The following is a 17,721-nucleotide window of genomic DNA, read 5'->3' as shown; positions in this document are numbered from 1 at the left end:
CGCTGCACCCTTTGTCGTTAGGCTTCACGTAATTACTCCTTCACGCAAACGTCTTCCTTAAACAGATCCTACTTCTGCTTTCTCCGCAGATACATTCCCCTTAATTGGTTTTATTGCACCAAATGCTGGCCTGCCCTCACAGATGAGACTCTCCCAGGCGGAGTACATTGCTTTTGCATTTCCACAACTTCTTCCGAGCTTGCTTTTCCCACTGGCAAAGAGATTACAGCACAGAGAAACACACCCAGAGGTACCGAAGTGGAACCCCGTGAGCTGTGCACACAGAACACACCCAAGAAAAACACTGGGCACCCAAAACCCCAATATTCAGCTTCCCAGGGATTTGTCAGCTTGGGACAATAACGTTGCACCTGCATTCATGAGGGATCACAAGACAGTGTAATTTGCAAGGCTGCATCTCCTGGCAGTGCCCTTCCCATGCTGGAGCTCACCCAGCTCACACCTGTGGCAGCTCAGCAGAATGTGCCCTCCACACTCTGCCCCAGCCTCTACATATACAACCAACCTCTCAGCTTCAGGAGGCACAGAAAATCTCTAGTACCATAAAATGCCCCCTGGACCTGCCTTCCTCAAGCACAGCAGTCCCATTTATAGCTCTCACCCTGCAGCCATTCCATGTGCAGAGTCCCCTGCCTGCAGGGAGGGACAGGTCACGTTGCAGAGCCAGGGACAAGAGTCTCAGCAGAGCAAGAAGTAAACCCAGCCAAGACAGGCCCTGGGCCATGAGCCCATCAAAATAAATCAAGATGATGCCTTCTTATCAAGGAAATGAAAAGCAGGGAGAAAACAGTGAATTTTTTAGTAAACAATCCAACTCTGTGCATATCTGAGGTGGTGAAAGAATAAACAGGACAAAACATCTTCCCTGATATCAACATGTTCCTCAAGCATGGAGACACTTCAACATATGTGCTGTGTCTCTGAAGCCTTGGCATCCAGACACAGAGCTGTTTTGGAGACTTCCTCGCTCAAAAATGGGACCTTTGTCAAGCCCACTCCCAAAGGTCACCAAGGGTTTCAGGCTGTGAGCCAGAGCTGAGTCCTCCTGAAAACCCAGCAGCAAGGGCTTGAGCCCTTCCCTGGTACCTAGGAGAGGATGATGCCACACCATGTCACACCAGCTGGAGAGGGATGCTGCAGCCTGGAGCAATTGCACGTGCAGGGTGCTCCAGAGGGACCTTGACAGGAGAGGCAGTTTACAAGAGAAACCATAACACTCCTGAGCCCAACCCACCCTCAGAGCACCACCACCTCCAACACTCCTTCAGAGTGAAGCAGCAGGACTCTTCCAATTCTTTTTATCCTTCCAGAGCACAATAAAAAGTATTCTTCTTCTTCTGGTGCTCAACAGTTCTTGTCAACAAAACACATACCACCTGCACAGAAATTTATTTATACTCTTACCAGGAGAGAAGCAGAATCCTTGCCTCCTTTCCTTCCCTCCCTGATACTTTTTTTAAAAGCACCAAGCTAAGAAAGGCACCTGTACATTCCAATGCTCACTGTTTTGCAAAGCAAACAGGTCTTGTTCAATCAATATTTATGCCCCCATCAGTCACAGCTGCAACACAGAGCTCCACCAGAATGTAATGGAGGCAAAAGTCATTCATTGCAATTACCACTGAAAAATTAGGAGGGTTTTCATTGACTGGTTATTGTTTCAGGTATCCCAGGGAGCGCTGTAATGTGTAGCAGGCAGGTTAATTAAATGAGGTGCACCAGGCAGACTGCTCACCATTTGTCCACATCTGGTTTAGTTACCAAGGTGGACTTCCTCAGGTAGACTCCTGCTCCACCAGACCTGTCCTGCTTGATCCCACACATGAGGGCAGCTTGGGCATGGCTTTCTGTTTTATCCAGCACTGAACACACAAGCAGAGAGAGAGGAACTGGATTCCACCACCCCTCCTTCACAATCAAAGCTCTGCATATCCTATAAAGCCTAGTTTTGCTCCTAGAGATTGTTCAGAGTAGGATTTCACCAACAAAGCATGAAATAAGTTTCCCTTCTCCCACATCCTGGACCTACCCATGTCACCAGCCAAGTCCCAGTCCATACAAGCTTCCTGGGTATTAAACATTCCGCCTCTTTTTTTTTTTCCTTTTGTTCCAAACAGCTTTGCCACTTCAATCCCTTAATTGTCAAGATCTGAATTTTTGCAGGATACACAGTTATTTTAATCTGTTAAGTGGCTCTGCTGCTATAAAACTGACAGGAATTTAATATCTGGAGATTGTCAGCTGAGCTCCAGGTGCTGAGGCTTTCTAGATGGCGATGATGCAGAAGGAAGCACAGGCTGGTGCAAGGCACATAAGCACAAAGCTGGCAAGGGTCCCTCTGCACTCAGGTCTGACCCTGCAGGGTGCTGAGCAGTAGAGCAGGCAGTGAGGCTGCCAAGCTTCTCCACATCTCCCAGGAGCCATTCCCCAGCTCTGTTTGAGCACACTCAGGAAGGAGATGTTGCACTGCAAACACTAGTACAAGTCAAGTAGAACAGGTCAGTTTTTTTTTAATAAAGGAAACTTTTCCTCTGCTTTTCTCTAGCAGTCAAGCCCATCACAGACCTGCTTTCCCTCCAGAGGCTGTCAGCTGTGCTTCAGCCATTCATCAGAAGGAGCAAGCTAGCATGCAGGAAGGAATGAAGGGAAATAAAATCCTAAACCAAACAAAAACTATTTTCCTGCCCCTCCTGCACACACTGCTGGCCTGGAACACAGGACCCAAACACCTGAAAACCCCTCCCTGCTGCAGGGCTCTGCCATACAGCCACTGTGGTCTGGTACAGGTGCAGAAAATGAGATGACCAAGGGCTCACCACCCACCTACTCATCTCCTGCTCCCTCATAAGCATCCCCAGCCACAGGCTGGCACAGGACACAGGAGCCAGCACACCAGCAAAGCACTGCTGCAGAGCCAGCTACAAGTACTTCACAATTAATTTGGGATTTTGCTTGTAATTAATCCTGCGTATCAGCTCCTCTCATTATTCCTTAATGTAATTAAGTTATTAGTTTATATGTCCCGTTCTCCCCTCCCCTCCCCCCCCCAAAGCAGAGCAGTGGGATGGATCAGGGGGAGGCAGGGGAGATGCCAGGCAGTGGCACAGGACCATGAGCCCGGATTACTGGAGCACATGCTAAGCCCCACCACTGTCTCCTTGCGTGACCTCAGGTGGGTCACAAGCAGCCTGACCTTCCAAGAGGATAAAACAATTCCAATTCCTCTGGAGTTCTCCAGAGACAGAAGAATACAAAGTTCAGTTAACCTCTCCGGGTTTATCCAGCTGGAAAACTGCTGGGACAAGGAGACAGGCTGGAACTAATTAAAGCTTGCAAAGGGTTTCAAAACCCTCCACCAAAGGCAGGGAAGAAGAAGGCATCAAGGAATCCCAGCTGATCCGTGACCCCAGGCATCCCCGTGTCCTTCCAGCCCCATCCATCAGCTGGGCTCCCTGCAGGCTGCTAACCAGGCACCCAGGTGGGTAAAGCTCCTGGCAGGGACTGGCACCCTGCTAGGGCCAAGGCACAGCACTGCACAAAGGGCAGCCAAAGGGCAGTGTGACTGCACTGAGAGGGCTTGATCTGCCCCTGCAAAAAGAGAAAAAACAACCTCCCAGCCCCAAACAACAGCGGTAAAAACAGCACGGGAGGGACCGGAGAAGCTGTCCCAGGAACAACTTCATGGTCCTAAACACAGCCAGGTTTTTGCTTCCATACCCTACCAGCCCTGCAAGGTTGCTACACCTCATGGCCAGGAGGGAGTCCCACACCCTAAAATCCAGCCTCAACCTGCTCCTGCCGCCCTGGCATGCACCACCAGCGGCTGAAGGCAGCAGGGAGGAGGAGGAGGAGGAAAAGGAGGTGACAGGGATTGAGGGAAGCAAGGACTGGCAAGAAGGGGGGCCCTCTGCCTGCCTGGACTGGGCAGCAGCGGGAGATCCACAGAGATGGACTGCAGGGGTATACAGGGGAAAAAATTACAGGGGGAGGTGAAGCCAAGTTAATTACAACAGACTGCTGCACCCACCTGTTTGGGTGTGAGCAGCCGGGGAAAGCTCAGCTACTGCTGCAAGTCCTGCCTTCACCAGGTCCTTGAGATGCCAGGCCAGCAGCATACTTTCAGCAAAAGGAAGGACTCAAAGACTGCATCAGACCCCTTGGAGACCATTCCCACCCCAGCACAGGATCCCCTGGCTGCAATAAAAACATCACAAGCCTTTCTTGGGAAGCTGAGACCTGGACCTGGCTCAGGATTCAGGGTAAAGCAGGGTGCAGACCAAAATAACAGTGATTTACAGGCATCCCTGGAGCCAAGGGCAGCAGCTCCATGAGCTTTCAGCAAGCCACCAATGTGCCACAGGCAGCCAGGGAGCTCAGGCACCACAGCCTTCCAGCATGGATGTGTGCTGGGAGCCCTGCCAGGGACAGGCAGGGACAGGAGGCAGCATTACCAGCTGGAGCCTAACTGGAAAGGTCTAAAGGTTAAGCCTACATGAGACATGATACACATCCACAGAAATACAGCTCAGCTGGAAGAGAAGGGGCAAGGGAACAGCTTGGAAAATGCTGACAGAAAAGTTCATGTGGATTTGCTCCATTTCCCCTCTGTAGCTGTCTTACACTGTTTGAGCTGCTGTTGGCAATCCACGTTTCTCAAGGAATTTGGGAAGACAACTCTTAACTCAAGTTCTCATCAGGCCAGGGCAGCAGGACACAGCACCAGGCTCCTCTGTGGAGCACAGCATTCCTGTCTCTGGTACCCCACTCAGCTCTGCAGCCGTTCAGAAGTGTTAACTGAAGTGACATCACATTCCCCACGCTTATAAGCAGTTTATAAGTCATACTGCTCCAAAGCGGTTTCCAAAGCCAAAAAATGCAATGCATTAAAAAATAAAAAACAATCTGCACTCTATGGATCTCAAGGGGATGCAACTGTTTGGATGGAAAATTCAGAAGAAATGAAGAAGAGGTAATTTAAGCAGGCAAACTGCTGGAGTTATGGCAACACGGCAGTGGCATCTCCGAAACGTGGGGACAGATCCTGTGTGGCAGAAGTTCCCTTCACCTGCTGTGGGAGCCAAGACCAGCCTGTCACAGCATCAGCAACCTACAGCTTCCCCCCCGAGGTGGGGGGAGCCTTGAATGGGAGCAGAAAGTCAAAATGGGCTGCAAAATGCCAGCAATTCAGCGGCAGCTGGTGCTAAACGAGAAGAAAGGTAGATTTCAAGGAGATTATAGTAGCCTCTGTCAAACAGGGGAAGTCTTTTTTTTGCAATTTTTACAAATACAGTTCCAAGACCAAAGCACAGTTCTAGTTAAGAAAGCACTCATCTTCTGTTTTCAGTGACTTATTTATTGCCTTCCCCCACTTAAATAAATAAATAAATGTCTAGATAATTATTTCTTTTTGGGGCCTGAAGTCACACAGATTCATTCCCTTCTTCTAGGACTGAAAGATTTGCGAAAGCCTGAAGAGACCTCCTCAATCATTTTTATTTAAAAAAACATGGAAAACCAATAATTCCTCGGGATGAAAAAATCAAAGTAAGCTTTATGAGTTCTGACTCTTTTTTTTTCCGATCAGGTCGTTAATTCAGTTGCTGAGGTGACAGACGCATATATGAGACTCTCCAAAGATGTGGCAAACATGTAAAGCTGTCACAGACTGTGGGCGAAACACTGCTGGGTGCCACCGATACAAAAAAAGGGGCTGAGGGCTCACACCCTTCCTCTGCCACAATAACCCTAATCTTGATGTATTTTCAGAAGCTGGGCTCTAACCCGGATTAATTAATTCAAGATTTACAACAGTACAACTAAGCAGCATCTAATCCATGTCCTTTGGAAAGTTAACCCTCAGCTAAGCCCCAGCCGCTCTCAGCCCAGGAGGAGAGGACACGGGACCCGGAGCGGACCGGGGACCTCGTTCAGCCGGAGATGCTCGCAGCTCCCCCGCTATTCGTCTGGGCAGTGACACTCGTCAGATTCACTCCCCGTGCGGAGCGAGCTGCTCCTCACACCCGTGCCGTGCTGTCACTCCGGGACGCAAACACGACACGGAAAGGCACGGGCACCGTGCTCCCTCGCAGCCCGGCTGGGGATCCCGGGGCAGCACACCCTGCCCGTGCCTGCTCTTCCACCACAGCCCGGCGCTTCAAGCGGGCTCCAAACACGGACCATCCCAGCCCGCTCCCGCTGGTCTCAGCCCGGACAGGAGCGAGCGCTCCCCGTAAGGCGCAGCTCGGGAGCACGGCGCGACCCACGGGGGAAAGGAGCCGATCCCCCACCCGCGACACGAACCACGCGTTTCGTTCCCTTGGGGCGCAGCGGTTCCCCCGCTCCCCAGGGGAGGGTCGGGAGCTTGTGATGCTCCAAGTTGGCGGCGGGACAACGGGCCGGTACCGCGGGCGGCCGGGGCAGCCCCGACGGCCGCAGCCCCGGGGGGCGGCTGGGGCGGCCGCTGTCCGAGACAGCGGAGGAAGGGGAACCAAGCCCGGGTGGTAGGGAAAGGGCCCCAGTGCCCGCCGGCAAAGGCACAGCTCCGGCACCAAACTTGAAGGGGAACGCGCTGGGGTGGGGGTCCCGAAAACCGCCAGGAACTTCTTCCCCGGGCGGCGGCGGCACCGTGCCCGAGTCCCGCCGGAGCAGCCGCGGCCCCGCCGCCCCCTCCTCACCTCCGGCGTGTGTCCTTCGGGCTCCGCCGCCTCCAACTTCCTCCGCGCCCCGAAGAAGAGGAGGAGGGCGGCGAGCCAGAGCACCCCCAGCAGAGACAGCGCCAGCCGCCGCGTCGGCCGCCTCATCCTCGGCAGCGGGGAAAAGTCCGGCGGCGGCAGCGGGAGGAGGCGGCGGGGAGCCGCGGGCGGCTCGGCGGGCAGCGGCAGCGGGGCTGGCGGCCAGGAGGGGCTCGCCCGCCCGCCTCGGAGCCGGCGACGCGAGTCCCGGGCTGTGCATGCTCTGCAGGGGAGGGGAGGGGAGGAGGAACGGGAGGAGGAGGCGCTGGGAGGAGGGGGGCTGGAGCCGGAGCCGCTCGCCGGGGAAAGGTGCAGCGCGCAGGCAGCCGGGCTGGTCCCCGTGGAGCCGCTGCCCTGCCGGGGGGACAGCACGGGGACGGGGACACCCAGCGGTGCGGGGGTGGGTGTGTGTCACCGGGGATGCCCACCGCTCTGCCCTGCCTCCCTGAGTGAGTCCGGGCCACTTGCACGGGAGGGGATGCGCGGAGCCGCCGCGAGTTCGGCCCGGCTCGGTCCCCGCTCGGCTCCGGGGCGAGAGAAGGCCACCGTGCAACAACACACACAGGAGGCTCAGACATGATGGGAAGATTAATTTAACCAATTGAAACAGCAGGGGGAATTCAGGTAGGTGGAATTTAATTACTGGATTTGGAAGAGAAGATGTGTGTCTCCAGAGCTGTCAAGAACACTTAAAAAATAAAATCATAATCATCAGCTGTTGGTATTCCGGCAGCAGCTTAGCGCCGAACCATGGTCCTGCAAGGATGGACCTCGGCCGTTTTTCCCTGCCCCACGGCTCCATACACAGCCCCAGCACAGCAGACAGACAAAGTGGGAATTACAGACCTTGTTGCAGGAAAAATAACCTAACACAACTACAGAGTAGGACTCCAGAAAAGAGCTGTCTCACCCAGCTATCCCTGCTCACCTGCCTGACACTGCTCTTCTGATCTTGCCACTGACAAGTATTACATGAGCTGAGCAAACCTTTGGAGGAGACACAGAGAATAAATTAAGTATTGGAGCAGATGTGAGTCATTCATGTCAGTACAAAAACTATAGAACAAAACCCATAAAAAAGAGAATCCATGCATAAAGTAACATATGGAATGAAATAGAGATAAGATGTAAAATGCTGGAAAGTCCAATGCACATGTTGTAAACAATCTCTCCTATGCATTTCCCACACACTCCTCCTGGCTTTATTATTTCCTGCAGTTGTTTTCTGTCACTTGCTAATTTATCATTTGCAATCTTCATCCTCTGTCCTCCTCTGATTTATTTCCAGGGCTCAATAAGCCCTTCTCCCTAACATATTCCATGCCTCTCAGGCCCAACAGTCACAGAAAGATGCCCAGATAAAAATTTCATTAGCATCCACAAGAAGGGACATTTCTCTTTCTTTGTTTTAAAGCTGTGTGACTTTGAAACACCTTTTCCAGAATGAGGAAATCCAGGTCCAGCAGGCAGTTAGTTTGAACTTTGTTTTACAGCCAGGCAGGAGGAGAACTAACCAGGTGGGAAGATGGCAGAAAGTCCTCATGCCCTGGTGAGCCACCAACCTGATGTCATATGGGAAGCCCACACCAACCTGAAAATGCGACCTGTTCCCATGGTGTGCGTCATTTGTGATGTCAATTACCATTCCTCAGCCCCATGTTCAGGGTAGCTGGACCATCACACTTCACCTCTACCACCATAAAACTCTTTGCTCAACCTAGTTGGGACCTACAGGTGCTGTTCTTTCCCCAAACTGTTGCCTTGTGCTTTTTCCTGACAGCCAAGGTAAAACACCTGAGCAGCTTTTAGCAGCTGAGGCACATAATTTGTAGTTTTTTGCATGGCTTATAGTTGTTTTCTTACCTTATGCTCATCCCTGCTGTTGGGAGAGACTGGTTGCTAGCTCTCACATACCTCCTTTGGATCAGGAATGGCTTTCTGACCCAAAAGATCACCTTGCCACAAGTGGAAAATAGCCACGGGTGTTTTCATGCCTGGGACAAAGTGACCTTGGCTGCTGTTAAACAGTGTTCCCCCAACACATTTTCAGAGGGTGCTGAGTTTTTCCTAGCAGACCTCCTTCTGTGCAAGGAGAGTTTTTTCCAGATAAAGGCACTTGGAGGGTGTTATCATTCAAAGCTGGATTTAAAACCTTGTCTTTTTTGTAGGTCAGACTTTCAGGGGAAGCTATTACAAAATACAGAGGGGAAGTATAGAAAAATATCAAGGAAATACATTACAAATTAGATTACAGGTAAGGTAATGAATAGGACATACCTGACAAAAATGCAATCAGATAATGCTTTCTTATTACCTTGAGAAACAACTCCCTCTGCTGAGGGAAAGCTTCACTGGCAGGGCTCAGTGCTGTGATGGATAACTCACTGTGCCTGGCAGAGAACAGCCAAGGGCTCAATCTTTCCTCGCTGGCACTGCCACCACTCCAGCCAGGAGGGGACACTGTACAAATCCCCACTCTGCCCAGGTGTCCTTTGTGGAGGCAGGGGACTCAAGGAGCTCTAGCAATGCGTTGATCCCAAGGAAGTGTATTCCTCCTCCTGGTGCTGGGACACATAATATATCAAGCAGATGATGGTAACAGCTATTTAAACAAGAATAAGGCAAGAATATAAATCTGGAGGTTGAGAGTTATTTCAAGTGGTAGACTTTCAGAGACTTGTATAAATGTCCTACTGCAATTCCATTAAAAACATTTAAAAAAAAATCTTTCGTTGTATTATTGACCCGTATCTTTCCCATTTTTCTATTTTCATCTGCCAATCTCAGCTGCTTCACAAGTGAGGTCCATAATATATTACCTGTTTCCAACATGGCATATTTACAGGCAGCACAGCCAGAGAACGAAAAACAGTCTAGGAAATGGGTGGTTGGCATTGTTGATATCAGCATTGAAAAGCTGATGAAAGTGATAGTTTCATGAAAGCAAAAAAAGGACATGATTTCTGAGTGGGAGGGGGACTCATCACAATCACAGCTTCAGACAGTGGCCCTTCAGGGTCCTTTAAGGAATGGGAAGGGGAAAGTAGCTTTCCTTGCTATTTCAAGGGCATCTCTAAAGCACATTTCAAGGGAATCTAATCTCAGCTGGGCCTACAAACCAGCTGGACACTGCTTCAGTGCAGTTTTTACTAGGAATACTCTTGGGTATGAGTTCAGTTCACATCTGAGATTCCATTCACAGAGTGTTTCCTTTCCAAAAGGATCACAAATACTTTGCAATTTTTTCTCAGAAAGTTGAAAGGGGCTTAAACAGATACAATCAAGAAATGATCAGAGGAAAGGATCAAAATCCACCCCCAGCTTGGGGATGCTGAGGAGTCTCAGCATGGGAGGTTATTGTAGGATGGAGGAGCCCCCCTGAGCTCTGGATTGAAAGGGGTTTCTAGGACAGAGAGCTTTACTGCCAGGAGAGGATCTGGTTTCAGTCAGTGACTTGGGGTAGCCCAGCACTTTGTGCTGTTCAGGGCAGTGCACCATCCCCATGAAGAGGTGCTGCTTGCAGTAGCATGGATTTCAGAAAGACTGTGTTTGCTTGTAATAAATAAGAGATCAGCGTTTGAGAGGGTCAGCATGGTAACGTGTGGTTATACAGGGTGTTGGATTTCACTCAGTGGTGTCTCTGTGGTGTGTGCTCCCAGCTCGGGGAAGAAGCTCATTCAGAAGTTTTCCTCCCACCCCTGGCAAAGGGTGTGCTACACATTCTGAATTTAAGCACGATGAGGACAGGGCCAGGAGAGGAGGGTGGGCACAAGCTGCTCCCAAAGAGCTCTTTTGGCAAGTGCTGAGCACTGGCGTGTTTGGGCAGGAGCCCAGCTGTCCCTCGTCACCAGCAGTGGAGGTGCCAGCCTGGGTGCAGAGGCTCCAGGACAGCAAGCCAGCACATGCCCTGGCCCAGCACCACCCCACAACCCCAGCCTGCTCCCAGGGATGACTCAGAACCATTGGAGCTCTAGGGTGGAGCTGTGCTTCAAATGTGAACAGTCATGTCAGTGACTTCCAGGTTTATATTTAATACTGGAACAAAGCTCCCTTTTCTGAACTGTAGCTGTTCAAAAAGCCTCCGGGTCACTTGGTCAGTGTGAGGAGAGGAAGGGCAGAAGTCATTGCACAGAACCAAGGAGGTTGTTGCTTAGCCATGGGGATCCCCAGCTCTGCAGCACTTGGCACCACCATGCTGTGACCCTGTGGAAAGCTGCTGCAGGGGGGCAAGGCTGTGCTGAGCTGGTGGTTCCTACCTACAGCTACCATCTCACACAGCCCTCAGCATTGTGAGGGCAGCAGAGGATCTCTGCCATCTCAGGCAGTACCCTACCATCTCAAAAAACAGCTTCCATGATGGCTCTTGAAGATAACATGAACAGTATTCCACATTTTTGGGGCAGGTAAGATCTGCCTTTGTTTTTGTGCTGTAACAGAAGCCAAAAAAATCAGACCAGTGCTTATATGAAAAATGTTCTCCCTGTGTGTCCTTGGAGAAGAACAAAAATGTTACAGAGAGCTCTGGCCTAATACCAGGAGAATTGTAAGTCTTAAAAAGTATTAAAAAAATAAAACCAAAACTTTATATTGGCTGTCTCCTGTGCTGAGGCAACAGAACTGTAGCTTGTCCTACATCTACAGCTTAAATGGGAGGGTCAAACATGAAGCTGTGAAGCACTCACCTTCTCCTCTTGGGTGATGATATCGCTGTGCACCTTCTCACCTATTGCTGCACTCAAAAAGGGAAATGCAGGAATTCCTGCAGGCTTTTTGCTTCTCTCAGTGTTGCAAGCAGATCTCTTCCAGTACCTCTAAAGGAATTTTTTTTTCCTTTCAATTAAACCGCAAGCATTCTTCTCTAGCAAACTTTCCACGATGGCATTACCAGTTAATTAAACGTTTAAGCTGTCAGGAAATGCTATGCAGTAAAAAAAAAAAAAAAATAAAATGAAGAGGAGAGCTACTTTAATAGCATTTGTTAATTGAAGCTCTCATCAAGTCAGCTGCAGCAACAGAAGCTGCTTCCCGAGTCGATGGGCAAGAGCACACACCCAGACATTTGCTTGCAGTTCCTACAAGTCAGACTCCCACCTCCAGGCTAGTGTCTGTGGCACTGATGGATGAGGCAGCACTGAGCTCCCTCATTGGAACAGCTGCAAAGACTTCTCTGTAGTAAAACAGGAGGAAGGCTGAGGGGAATTCTTGCCTACCTCAAGGTATTTTCCATCTCCAGCAACTGCAAATGGGCACCCACTTATATTTGTGTTTAATTCACATACTCCCCAGTCCTTGTCTCCATTTACTGGAGCACAGGTTTTTCTGGACTACATGCAGTCATTACTCAGAGCATTTCCAATTGCCCAATGATACCAATCCAAGCAGATGTGGGAGCAAGAGGAAAAGTAATGGGAAATTTGAAGGGAGACACATTGACTTCAGGGTGTGACTGAGGGACATTTTAGCAAAGAACAATTCCCTTGGACAGTGCTCTTCCACTGAAACCATCTTCAATACTTTTCACTAGTTGCTCTGGGTTTTTATTGCTACAATAAAGCTTTCTAGATCCTGTCTGTCCCCATATGTCTCTGGTGCATGTTAGTCTCTCCTGATGCTCCCATTTTCTGGAAAAAGCCCCTGGATAAGCAACAGCTGCCAATCCCACAGCCTGTTTTTTTCAGTGTTTTGGTGGGGAAAGCTGCCTAGCTCCAGGTCACTGCACCAGCAACCAGTGGCAGCACTGCAAATGGCCACAAAGGAGCATTTGAGAGCAAAGGCAGCAGAGAGTTTTATGGGCCAATTTGCAGCAAACAATCCATAAACAGAGCACAGGACAGGTGAATCTTTACCAGCAGCAGCTGAGCCTGTGAGGTCCTGGGCACCCTGCAGTTGTCAGCACAGCTCTGGTAAAACACATGCTCCCAGGGGACCCCAGTGCTGCCTCAAGGAATTCAAGGGGAAGCAAAACTGCTCACCTGCCTCCCAGGGAGCTGTGCTCCTGTGTGCATTCACATACTTGCACACACACCCCACACAATCCATCTCTAAAAGCAGAGAATCCTGACAGAATTCAGAGTAAACCCTTTTGTTGCTTTGAATATGCTAAATCAGTCCCTTTTTTGCCAGCTGCAGTACTCTGTCTCTCAGACACATTGAAGCCCATAATTGTGGTTTGGACAGGTGACACTCAACAGAATAAAGAACAAGTCATGTGATGGATGAGAGAACACATTAGCTAAAATAAAGCTTTGTCCTTAAAGCACCTTTAATGCCTCTGTCCTTCTGTGTGCAGGTGTTAAGCAGACTTCAGAATTAAATCTCTATTTCTGATATGTAAGTGTGGCCCAATGCCAACTGGGATCTAGGCATCTATTAACACAGCTGGCATTATGTAATATTGCACCAGGTACTTTTGGGGAAGGAGGGTTTTCACAGCTGGATGGAAAGCTTTACCTTCATCTTCCTGCTATAAAATTTTTAATAGAAAATATTCCTGACTATTTATCTCTCCATTCTCCTGAGGGATACAAAAACTGGAGACAGTGAGCCACACATCACCTTACTTCTTAAGATTTTAATCTCGTTATTTAGGTGAAGTGTCTAGGAATAGACATTTCTTCATGTACAATCCAATGCTTTAAGCATAAAGACAGTAATTTCTATTTGATCAGGCAACCTCCCTCTCTTAGTACAAATGCCCCAAGGGGCTAACAACTAACCCCATAGCTCCCTGAAAAATAGTTAACAAGCAGTTACCCTGTACAAAAAGAGTGAGTAATGTCAATGTCTGTGCTTGCTCCATGTTGATCTTTTCATAAGGATCCACTGTGATCTCCTACACAAAAGCACACATGGTGCTAAAATCCTGCCTGCCTACAAGGGAATGGTATTCTATCCTGGACGTGCTCAGGTGGATTAACATCTCCTTTCCCATCACCAAATCCTTACTGTTGGTTAGACAGCAAAGCAGCAGCTTGATTCCCCCACTAGCAGGACAAAATTTCAAGTCTGCTGTTTAGAAAACAAAGTAATGTTTAATTGCACACATTTGTTTTGCTGTTATTGAGCAAGAACAAGTCAGAAGCCCAACAGCATTATTTTTCTTTCCCCGCACAGAACCTCATGAATGCATTCAAACCTGTTAGAGTTTCTTAGTCCCAGAGGGTCTTGTTGAACCAGAACGATCAATAGATGCAAACAGAGCAGGTAAAGAGGCAATCAGGGCCTTAGAAACTTGAAATATTTTCCATTAGGACACCTTAATAACTTCCCCTGAACAAGTATTTCAATGGCTGGTGTTACAAGCAAGGAGACATCCCAGGTAGGAGCAGCCTGGGCAAGACACACAAAGGATGAAATGCATCATGATTTTACCACCTGGAGCAAAATGTGCACTGGACAGCAAGATGTTCTCCAAATAGCTTGGGCCATCCCGTGCAGGAGAGGTATTTCACAGGAACTTCTGCATATGGGAGATAATTGGAGGGAACTGCTCCAATGTTCAGGGTTCTGATCTCTCGCAGTAATGAGCGCACAAGCAGGGGATGCATATGCATGAGAACATAATTAGGAGTGGTAAAACCTGGAAGATTTTCAAACTCTCTGGCGATTACCAACTTAAACACACAAAAAATTAAGATAGCCTTATACCCAAAGGAAAGTTATTATTCAAAGTGCCTTGCCTCATTATAGTTAGCTGGAGCTCAAACAGCAGGCTGGTGAGCAGGGGAGAGCTGCCTTCCATTAGCAGCAGGTGCTCTCCCTGGGATAGAGGCAGGATGCTGGCATTCTTCTGCTCTTGCCCAGACATCTCAAATGGTCCCAGAATGCTTCATGGGAACAAAAATAGAAAGCACAGGGCACACATGACTGGCAGCTTGGCCTCCCCTGTTGCTCTTTGGGCCTCTCTGGTGAAGAGTGTTCATGGACAGAGAGCTATCCTGTGTAAATAGATTCACTAAATTAATGTGGTAATTATACTGAATATTATTCTCAGTAGAAATAGCAACAGGGAAATGATTTGCATAAGAAATGTGGATTATTCATGTAAATGAATGTGTTATTTGTTTATAGAAAAGATTAAGTCTTGTCTAAAGACCTAGAACTCAGCTATACATAAAAGCGAACACTTAACCAGCCTTTCATGCCCCCACTGTGCTCTGCCCAACTTCATCAAATTCATCTTTGCAGTATTACCTATGTTTTTCTCATCAGTCCATTTTGCTAAAGCTCAAACTCCCCTCAGTGCAGGGAATAGTTAATCTTCCCTAGGGAGCCTGTTTGTGCTGCCACTGAAGAATCTTTAGTGGAATCCAGGCTTTTAATCTTTGTTTCAGCAAGCTGAGCCTAGTGCCAGGAGAAAAAGGAGTGGTTTCTAGGTTTGAAGAGCTGTACAAAAAATCTGACTTGGAAGGATGACTCCTTTAATTTGCCTCCTCCATGTGCTGAATGCAAGGAGGGGCTCAGGTCCCAGGCTGACTGTCCCTGCACAGTCCAGAAGCAGGCAGGAGTAGCTTCAGTTTGGGGACAATAGAGCAGATGAGCATATCCTTGGCAGCCCCCAAGAGCTGGGTTACTGATGGAGACACTGTGTGCCCACCTCCCATCCCATGGTTACTCATCCATGGAATACTTTCACCCTGCTACCCAAGCAATACAGAAAGGGTTGATCCCACTGCAATCACTTCCTGTTAACATCAGAACAGCCTCATCCCTCACCACAGCAATCTCCAGGACAGGGTTATTCACCAATGAAAAACACTGACTTTACACAAAGAGCAAAAAGGCAGCCTCAAGTGACACTGCAGGACCTTCAGCCTGCCGTTCAGCCCTGCAAAACATCCAGCTCAGCTCCTGGACCCAGCCTGGGAAGGGCACAAGCACCCAGCACAGCCTCTTAGGAAAGCAGCTTTACCAACCATCAGGAGACCTTCTCTCTGGGCTTTGGTAACTAAAGGCAGCTCCTCATATATTTCCAACCACATCCTGGGCTGCATCAAAGGAAGCAAAGCCAACAAGTCCATGGAACAGATTCTCTACTCATGAGACTCCACTTGGAGTACTGAACCAGCCTTGGGACTCCCAACATGAGGAGGATGTGGACCTGTCAGAGTGAGTCCAGAGGAGGCCATGGAGATGTTTAGAGAGCTGGAGCACCTGTACTACAAAGACAGGCTGAGAAAGCTGGGATTGTTCAGCCTGGAGAAGGCTTCATGGAGACCCTAGAGCACCTTCCAGTACCTTAAGGGGACACACAAGAAAGCTGCAGAGGGATTTTTTTACATGAGTAGGAGTTGATAGGAGAAGGAGGAATGGCTTTAAACTGAATGAGGGTAAGAGTTAGACTAGATGTAAGGAAGACATTTTTTCCAATGAAGATGGTGAATCACTGGAGCATGCAGCCAAGAGAGGTGCAGATGACCTGTTCCTGGAAACATTCAAAGCCAGGTTGGATGAGGATCTGAATAATCTGGTCTAGTTGAAGATATCCCTGCTTACTGCAGAAGGGTTGGGCTGGATGACCTTTAAAAGTCCTTTACAACAAAAATTATTCTATGATTCTATATGCCAGGTCATTGAGGAGAAACATTCTCAACTGATCCTAACTTTCAGCCATATGTAGCAGCACCCTATTGCCTCTGGTTGTTTTAAATAATTTGAGAAATGAAGAATGTCTGCCTCACAGCAGGAAGGGCTTATTTCCTGTCACAGTAAGCTCTCCAGTCACAGCTGTGTCTAGCTCAGGTTCCATCACCTTAATTCAGCAAAATAATCTGGACTTCTCAGCTTCCTTCAGCTCCATCAGGTGGTCAAAACTGACAGAAGTTCATTGATGTTCTAGATTTATTGCAAGATTTTTCATAATTTAAAGAGTAGTGTTAAGGAATGGCACCTCCACACGACCCTTCCACCAAACTTCTCTTGCCATTTTTTATTTCCAATTACTTGTAAACCATAAAAGTAAAAATAAAAATGAACAATAAATGGGAGTTCCTTCTACTGGACTCAGCAGTTTATTCTTGCAGCATATGAATTATTTTCTGTTAATTCATCCCCTAAATTCTTTATGTGCTTAGCTATGTGCTGGTTTGATAGAGTATCCCTTTCTTTTTTGCATTTGATACAATTAAAGTTCTGCAAAACTCAGCGGTTTAAACTCTTGGAAACTTGTGCACATTGGAAAATATTGATCCATACAGAGGAGGCTGTGAAGTGCCCAAGCCTTGCTCCCACGCTCTGCCCTGCACAAGTAGAAAAGCAAGCTGAAATGGAAATTGAGTTCTCAGCAATGTTCAACTCAGCTGTTCAAAAATAATGAGCCCTTCAGATCAAACTACTTTGGAGATGCTCAGGGTTATTTCTCTTGTCTGTATCTGCCTGGTGAGTGTTGGGAGGCCAGGGGCCAGAGTCCCTGAGGACAAGCATCTTAACATCAGGCTGACATTTCCCCAGCCTCACTGAAAGGTAGAAGCTGTGCACAAGGGATGCATTCAGCATGGACAGTACCTGGGTTTCAGAAAAGGGCTCTGAGACAAGCATGGCTCTAAGTTAAATTAAGAGCTGGGTCTGTGCCACACCTCTCCTGGGTGCAGTCACACCCTGCTGCCCAAGTGGTCCAACATGAGCCAGTTCCTGCAGGACTTCAGATTTGAGTTTGCAGAGCTGGAGCTAATGGACAGGTGGAGTTAATGTTGGCCAAGAGGATCAGGGGGAACACCTCAGCCATCTGTGCTAGGCTTTTGCTACACACAAACCAATGCTCTAAGAGCAGCAGTTTTTAAGACTAGGGTTATGATTCTGCTGATATCTGAGACCACGGAGCTGCTAGGAAGAGTGGGTGATGTTGATATTGTTTTATTTTTTCATTTTAAAATGAAACACAATAAATCACAATGAATACCCAAGTAGCAGAGAAGGGTCAATAAGGGTGGGCGCTCCTTTGGAGCACAAAAAACACCTACTCCATTAATAG

General features: G+C 48.6%; 1 protein-coding gene across 2 annotated transcripts in view; it reads right to left on the bottom strand.

Annotated features, from left to right (window-relative positions):
- Nucleotides 1-6,964, bottom strand: part of GALNT14 (polypeptide N-acetylgalactosaminyltransferase 14) — a 93,141-nt gene extending 86,177 nt beyond the window's left edge. For both annotated transcript variants that reach the window (XR_013773371.1, XM_079298620.1), the window contains exon 1: nucleotides 6,696-6,964. Coding sequence is in view for 1 of the 2 variants with exons in the window: in XM_079298620.1 (XP_079154746.1) it covers nucleotides 6,696-6,821 (126 nt within the window). In the remaining variant the exon portion in view is untranslated. The remainder of the gene's footprint in view (nucleotides 1-6,695) is intronic.
- Between the last annotated feature and the right edge of the window lie 10,757 nt (nucleotides 6,965-17,721).

Source organism: Erithacus rubecula, assembly GCF_903797595.1.
Source record: "Erithacus rubecula genome assembly, chromosome: 2".
Lineage (NCBI taxonomy): Eukaryota > Metazoa > Chordata > Aves > Passeriformes > Muscicapidae > Erithacus > Erithacus rubecula.
This window is presented reverse-complemented; position numbering and strand designations above follow the sequence as displayed.